This window comes from Vidua chalybeata, chromosome 16 (assembly GCF_026979565.1).
Source record: "Vidua chalybeata isolate OUT-0048 chromosome 16, bVidCha1 merged haplotype, whole genome shotgun sequence".
NCBI classification, from domain to species: Eukaryota; Metazoa; Chordata; class Aves; order Passeriformes; family Viduidae; genus Vidua; species Vidua chalybeata.
The window spans coordinates 14,579,554-14,587,570 of record NC_071545.1 but is presented as its reverse complement, the minus strand read 5'-3'; the positions used below and the strand labels follow the sequence as shown (position 1 = coordinate 14,587,570).

The following is an 8,017-nucleotide window of genomic DNA, read 5'->3' as shown; positions in this document are numbered from 1 at the left end:
CCACATTCTCATCTCAGAGTGGAATCTGTCCCTTCTGGAGATGTGGGAATGGGATAGGAATGAGAGGACCTCATTCCCATCAGGATGTGGATCTGACATTCCTTGAGTTTTGGGAATGGGGTTGGAATGAGAACCTCGTTCTCATCTCAGAGTGGAATCTGTCATCCCTTGGGATTCGGGAATGGGGTTGGAATGAGAACCTCATTCCCACAACTCCAGAGGGAAACGAGGAGAGCAGGGTTGGAGCACTGGGCACTCTTCTGCTGGTGGTGCCCTTGAGTTGCCCTCTTGCTGTGGGGTGATTCCCTGCTGAAACTCGGGATTTGGAAGCCCGGGAGAAGGGGTTTGGACGGGAGGAGGGTTTGGACGTGCCGGGTGTCCCCTCCCGAGGCTGTGCTGTCCTTAACCCGGCGTCACCTGGTTCGAGCACGTGAGCATGCTGGTGATCCTGCTCAACTGCGTCACCCTGGGCATGTTCCAGCCCTGCGAGGACGTGGAGTGCCAGTCGGAGCGCTGCACCATCCTGGAGGTGAGGAGCCCCGGGATTCGTGGGATGCATTTGTGGGGCGGCCGCTCTGGGAGATGGGAGCCCCGTGGTGGTAATTATCCCCGGGAAAAGCTTTCCCACAGGGATGGGGTTTCCACAAAGCCTGGCCTGTGTGGGATCTGCTTGGGGTGAGGCCTGGAGGCTGATGTGGATCTGTCCCAGCCAGATCCCTTCTCTCCATCCTTAACAAGGGCTCAGAAGTGGGAAGCCAGATCCCACTGCATTCCTTGGACACCACAAAACTCAAGGACTCCCATCCCTGGAAGCGTCCCAGGCCAGGCTGGACAGGGCTGGGAGCACCCATGGAAGGTGTCCCCATGGCAGGGGTGGCACTGGATGACCTTTAAGGTCCTTTCCAACCCAAACCATTCCAGGATTCCGTGGAGGGGGGCTCTCCCTCACACTCCAGCTCCTGCTGGGATTGCTCCGTGCCACGTGGCACCAGGACTGCCTTTGCCACTCCTTTCCCTTCTCCATGAGGAAGGAGCGCGGGGTGAGCCCGTCCCTGCTCCCCTCCGTGCCAGGAGAAGCGCGTTTGGGAATTCTCCCCCATCCAGAGCCCCCATCCCTGCTGGCCACCCCGAGCTCGGGGGACGCCAGGCCTGTCCCCTCGTCCCTCCTGGTGTCCCCTCGCTGCCATCTGCCCGCTGGAGCAGCTCGGGAAGCACATCCTGGGGCATCTGCTGTGTGGGCAGCTCCTTGGCTCCCGGCACATTCCTCAGGCTGGGAACGGCTTCCCTCATTCCCAACCCCAAACCACTGATGTGTTCAGCTCCTTTGGATCCCACATCCCTTGGAATGTCCCAGCCGTACAGAAAGGCCACTGGGATCCTCCGTGGAATCCCAAACTGGTTGGAAGGGACCTTGAAGCTCATCCAGTTCCATCCCCGTCCACACCTTCCCTACCCCAGGTTGCTCCAAGCCCCGTCCAACCTGGCCTTGGAAATTTCCTGACAGGTTTTAGGCAGGAAAGGGCTGGAAAATCCCCATTATCCCTCCCCTGTCCCAGCCTGCAGGAGGGATTGGAAGCCAGAACGTGAGGTGGAAAAGCCTGAACTTGGTTATGGAGGAGTTTGCATGTCAGTAATTAAATGAACTGAAATTATGGAGCAAAATTTCTGTGTAGCTCATTAAGAGAAAGTTGGTTAATTAAGACAAGTCCCTCTCCAGCTCTCCTGCAGCCCCTTCAGGCCCTGGAAGGGGCTCTGAGGGTTCCCTGGAGCCTTTTCTTCTCCAGGTGAACATTCCCAGCTCTCCCAGCCTGGCTCCAGAGGGGCTCCAGCCCTGTGATACCCTCATGTCTTATCAGGGGATGAACAAAAGCTGGGGGCACTTCCCAAGCCCTGGAATGAGCCAGGAGCTGTGCCAGGGGCTGCCAGCACCCCGCAGGTTTGATTTTGGGGTTGGGAGGTGGCACTTTGGTGACGGGAACATGGAATGTCCCCGTGCTGGGAGCACTCAGGACTGACTGAAATCCTCATTTCCCTTTTTTTCCAGGCATTTGATGACTTCATTTTCGCCTTCTTTGCCGTGGAAATGGTCATCAAGATGGTGGCCCTGGGCATCTTCGGGCAGAAGTGTTACCTTGGAGACACCTGGAATCGCCTGGACTTCTTCATCGTCATGGCAGGGTCAGCAACCACCTCATCCCTTCACCTGAGGGCAGGAAAATCCCAGGGGGCCAAATCCATGCCTTGTCCTGGCTGCTTCTCACAATGAATCTCCCAAATCTGGGTTTTTGGGTTTTTTTTTTAATCCTCACCCCAAAACCACACTGGGTTTGGGGGTGGGTTGTGAATATCAGGCAGAGCTGTGGGGGTTTGGAGCAATCCTTTAATCCTAACACATCCTGAGCTGATCCAGAGTGTCCCAGTGCTGCTGTCTCCAAAAAAAAAAAAATCAGCTCAGCCCCACTCCTGCCCCGTGCCAGCAGCAGAGTGAGGCAGGGACGGGGCAAACAAGGAGAATTCAGCCCAGAAACCCCATTGGGAAGGTGGAAATCTCAGTGGGAAAAGCTGGCTGGGAGTTCACCCAAATTCCAAACTCCTCCTGCTTTTACAGCTTCGTTCCCTCTCCCCCAGCTGCTGGCTTGTGCAGGATGTGTTAATAAACAGCTCCAAGGATGATCCCACTGCTTTTGACACCACTTCCCTCACCCCCACGGGGAATAACTGAGTGGAGTAAAAGCTTGGCAAAGCTCAAACTTTTTTTTTTTTTTTTTTCCCCCCAATAAATAAACAGCTTTGGAAAGCCCAGGCTCTCCTACCTGCTCTCTACATCCTGGGAAGGGATGGAAAGCTTTAATTACTGCCTGACTCCTGAGTTCCTGCGTTCCTAATGACCAGCTCGGGGTTAATTAAAACATCCTTGGAATATGTTGGGGTGTTTTTCCCTTTCCATTAGTGCTGTGCCATCTTCCCTGCACTAATGGGGTTTTGCTGTGCTCCGTGTTATTTGTCTGGAATACAATTAGGAATGGTTTTAGTGCTCTGAATAAAACATGAGCTCTCCTGAGCGGAGCTTCCTTGGAACTCGGGTGCAGTTCCAGCCCGAGAAGGAACATCAGGGACAGCAAAAATACCCTTTATTATTAATTATTTTTACCTTAATTATGTTTTCCTATAAAGCTGCTGCGGTGTTTAAGGGAGGAGTGGTAGGGGAAGAGCAGGGAAAACTCGGGATCAGGATTCTGCTCAAGGAGCTGAGGGTGTTTTTCCACGTTGGATCTGTGGGATGAGCAGAAAATCCCCAAGCTCCTCAGAGCTCCCCCAAACCCAGGATTGGGGCACCCCATGGAGGCAGAAGGGCTGAGCCCTCTGCTCATCCTCAGGGGCAGCTTTAGCACTGGGAATTTTGCTGTTGGAATGAGGGGGAAAGTGGCTGGTGAGGCCATTTGAGAGTTTTCCAAGGTTTTTCCCCACCTTCCATGACCGGAATGTGTTTGGGGGTGGATGAAAACAGCAGGAGACCCCGCTGGAGGTGCAGCATTACCCAGGCTGGAGATGAGGAGAAAATCCCTTCCCTGGCTGATCCCAGACCATCTCCAGATGGTTTTGGTGGATTTGAGCCAGAGCTGGGATATGATTTCCCACCTTCCCTGGCTGATCCTGGGAAGGATCATCCAGAATTCATCTCCAGATGTGAGCCAGAGCTGGGATATGATTTCCCACTTTTTCTGGCCGATCCTGGACCATCTCCAGATGGTTTTGGTGGATTTGAGCCGTACCTGGGATATGATTTCCCATCTCTCCAAAGAGAGGCTGGAGCTGGGAGTATCCCTGGGAGAGGAGAAGCTGTGCCAAGGGCTGGGATTCACCTCTCACCACCACCACCCTTCAACCCAGCGTGTCCTCCTAAAACTGGAGCTGTTTTTAGCAGGGAATTCACCACTGGAATGACAAAGCTGCTTTTTCCAGCAAGGGGATGGATGTGCTGAAGTTATTCCGAGTTTTTTTTTTTGTGATAAGAAGGGGAACAAGTGATCAGCAGAGCTTTGTTTGCCCCGTTCTGCCTCCTCAGAGGAGCTGGTTTGCCTCAGCAGCAGCTCCAAAGGGAGCAGGGGAGCTACAAGATAAACACAGCTCCTGCCTCCGGCACGGATCGTGTCTGAAGTTCCTCCCAGCTCCCAGAGTCCTTTCATGTTTTCCTCGCCCCAGAAATGTTCCCTGGAACATTTCAAGCCCGGTGGAACTCGCGGGCTCTCCGGCTGCCCAGCAGCTGAGCGGAAAGCGTTTCCCCAGCAGCAGGGATGGTGTTGAGAGAGCTGAAATCCAGAGGTTCCTGGTGCATCCAGGCCCCGGAGACATTCCAGGCTCCCAGGATATGATTTGGATTTGACAGCTGAAGGTTTGGAGCTGTTGATGGCACAAGACATCCCAAAGTCTCACACCTCTTGTTTTTCGGGGTAGGGAATCACCTACTGAGTACCAATCCACCCAAAATTCCCAGCTCCGGTGGATTTCTGTGGGGCATTTCCAAGGGATGTGGGATGTGAGCACAGGACCCAACACGTGGCATCCTGGTCCATCCAGTCCCTGGAGATCTTGCAGGTTCCCAGGATAAGTTTTGGGTTTGACAGCTGAAGGTTTGGAAGCTGTTGATGGCACAAGACATCCCAGAGCTTTGTGCCTCCCATTTTCCAGTGTCAGGAGTCATCTACCGAGTGCCAATCCACCCAAAATGTTTAGGGGGAGTGGGGAAGAAGAATCAAGGAGAAAACGTTCTTTATTCTTAATAATCAAATGGAAAGCAGAAAGCAAATGATTTGTGCAATTTTTTTTGTTGTTGTTGGTTTGGGTATTCAGGTTTGGTCACAGGAGGAGAGAAAAGCTGGGGTGCAGCTCCTTGTCCTGGAGAGTCAGGGAATCATTCCCAGCCTCTCTGGGAATCTGTGCCAGGGCCTGCCCACCCTCCCAGGCAGGAATTCCTTCCCAATCTCCCATCTAAATTTCCCCTCTTTCAGCGTGAACCCGTTCCCCCCTGTCCCATCACCACAATCCCTGCTGGAGTTTCCCTCTCCAGCTTCCTTGGAGGTTTCTTCACATCCTGGAAGGAAAATCCTGCTTTCCAAAGTGTTCCCTGTGCTGGCAGGAACCTTAAAGCTCATCCCATTCCACCCCTGCTGTTAGCGTTCAGGAACGCGCAGGATCACAGGATGTGATTCCATGCAGGTGCTTTTATTGAGGAGCTCTGGGAATCAGGGGTCCAGACCCAAATCTGACTCCAACATGGCTCTCGAGCTGAACGTATTTTATATTCTGTTGTTATATAACTTACATATTAATTATTAAACTTCTGTTGTTCTATTGTATACGTTGACTTTATTCAAGCGTGGGTTTCTCGTGATCTCTCTCAAGCCCCTGACCACAGTTTCTCATGATTATTCTTATGATTAAACAGTAATTCTATTTAATTACTAAACCATCATCACATCTAATAATTCTATCATTTTTCATATACCGGCTACACAAGTGCAGTTCTAGCAAGCACAAGGCCTAGACTTTCCCAGGGTATTTTTCCAGGGCCACCTAAGCCTAACTTTCCTTCCAACTCCCCAAATCCCCACGATTTTCAAACCCTTTTACTATCACTGCCACCCCCAGGGTCACCTTCCCACCATCCCAGATTGCTCCATCCAGCCTGGCCTTGGGCACTTCCAGGTGAGGAATTGCACCCATGGAATTGCAGCCAGGCACCCCTGGGCTCGCAGGCAGCGAAGCTTTCCCTGCCTCAGCGTGCCCATCCTGACCGCTTTGCTGTTTTCCCTGCAGGATGATGGAATATTCCCTGGATGGACACAACGTGAGCCTCTCCGCCATCCGCACCGTCCGCGTCCTGCGGCCCCTGCGGGCCATCAACAGGGTCCCAAGTAAGTGACAGCAGCCCGGGCACGGCCCTGGGGAAACTGGAGCACCACGGGAATAACCCCCCAAAACACACCTGGATTTCTGAGCTCAGTCTGGCAAAAGTGGAGAACTTTGGGAATAAACCCACTCCACACCTGGATTTCTGAGCTCAGTCTGGGAAAACTGGAGAACCATGGGAATAAACCCACCCCACACCTGGATTTCTGAGCTCAGTCTGGCAAAAGTGGAGAACTTTGGGAATAAACCCACCAAAACACACCTGGATTTCTGAGCTCAGTCTGGGAAAAGGGGAAAACTTTGGGAATAATCCCACCCCATCTTGATTTCTGAGCTCAGTCTGGGAAAACTGGAAAACGTTGGGAATAAACCCACCAAAACACACCTGGATTTCTGAGCTCAGTGTGGGAAAACGGGAAAACTTTGGGAATAATCCCACCCCATCTTGATTTCTGAGCTCAGTCTGGGAAAACTGCACAACTTTGGGAATAAACCCACTCCACACCTGAATTTCTGAGCTCAGTGTGGGAAAACTTTGGAAATAAACCCACCCCACCTCAATTTCTGAGCTCAGTCTGGGAAAACTGGAAAACCATGGGAATAACCCCACCCCATCTTGATTTCTGAGCTCAGTCTGGGAAAACTGGAGAACTTTGGGAATAAACCCACTCCACACCTGGATTTCTGAGCTCAGTCTGGGAAAACTGGAAAACCATGGGAATAATCCCACCAAAACACACCTGGATTTCTGAGCTCAGTCTGGGAAAACTTTGGGAATAAACCCACCCCACCTCAATTTCTGAGCTCAGTCTGGGAAAACTGGAAAACCATGGGAATAATCCCACCCCATATTGATTTCTGAGCTCAGTCTGGGAAAACTGGAGAACTTTGGGAATAAACCCACTCCACACCTGGATTTCTGAGCTCAGTCTGGGAAAACTGGAAAACTTTGGGAATAATCCCACCCCATCTTGATTTCTGAGCTCAGTCTGGGAAAACTGGAAAACCATGGGAGTAACCCCCCAAAAGACACCTGGATTTCTGAGCTCAGTCTGGCAAAACTGGAGAACTTTGGGAATAAACCCGCCCCATCTCAATCTCTGAGCTCAGTCTGGGAAAACTGGAAACGTTGGGAATAACCCCCCACACACCTGGCTGTCTGCTCTGTGTAGCGAATGAGAGGAAATCAATTAATTTAATTTTTAATGTCGAGTTAGAGGTCGCCATTATCATAATTGGTGTCAGGAAAGGGCGAGGGAGCAGGGAATTGATCCTCGGAGCTGTTTTCCAAGGTTTTTGTGACTTTTCTAGGGAAAACAGCTCTCTGGTGGTGTAAAGTAAACAATGTTCCTCCAAAGGAAGGGAAAAGGTCACTTCCAAGAGGGTTCTTCTTGCCCTGCTGGGTTCATTTCTCCTCCTCAGTGATTTAAGATCTTTCCAGGACTTTATGTTCAGGATTAGCAGCTCGGGAGCTTCCCTTGCTGCTAAAACCCCAGGGAGGTTTTGCTCCATGTGAAACAAAATTGGGATCATCCTCGATGAGGAAGTTCAAGTGGCTCCTAAATCCATTTTCAAGTGGCTTCAGCTGCTTGGCTTCTAAATCCAATTTTAAATCCGAGCCACCACGCTGGAATAATTCCCTGCTGGAATCAGCCAGCTGCTGAGCCGGCCTTTGCAAGGTGCTCGTTCCACAGCAATTCCATCCTTTTCCAACTCAAATCCACCTCAATCAAAATGCAGCAGCATTGTATGGAAATCACAGGGATCCTGGCAGAAAAAAATAGGAAAAAAAAAAGGGATATTTCCTGTTCTGTTGGAGTGAGCCAGCCCCAAATCCTGCCTGGATTCAGCAAATCCAGGGACTGCCAAAAAAGCTCCTTCAGAAGGGATCTGATTCCAAGGAAAAGGGGATGGGTGTTTACACCCAGGAACCTCCGAAATTTCTCTCAGAACTCCCAATTCCACAAGGTTTTTTTCTGGAAAACAAGGATTAAAAGCAGTGAATTGCACAGAGAGGTCCTTGGTTAAAAACAGGGCCGCAAAAAGGAGAGGCCAAAAGGCTCCAGCCCCTTTGGAGCTTCGTTTTCCTAACGAGGTTTTGTTGCCA

The 8,017-nt window shown here is 51.3% G+C and overlaps 1 protein-coding gene across 2 annotated transcripts in view; it reads left to right on the top strand.

The window, feature by feature from the left end:
• The first annotated feature begins 432 nt into the window (after positions 1-432).
• The window catches only part of CACNA1H (calcium voltage-gated channel subunit alpha1 H), a 112,754-nt gene continuing 105,169 nt past the window's right edge, over positions 433-8,017 (top strand). For both annotated transcript variants that reach the window (XM_053957282.1, XM_053957281.1), the window contains exons 1-3: positions 433-529; positions 2,045-2,178; positions 5,818-5,915. In XM_053957282.1, coding sequence (XP_053813257.1) covers positions 437-529; positions 2,045-2,178; positions 5,818-5,915 — 325 coding nt within the window. In that variant the 5' untranslated portion in view covers positions 433-436. The remainder of the gene's footprint in view (positions 530-2,044; positions 2,179-5,817; positions 5,916-8,017) is intronic.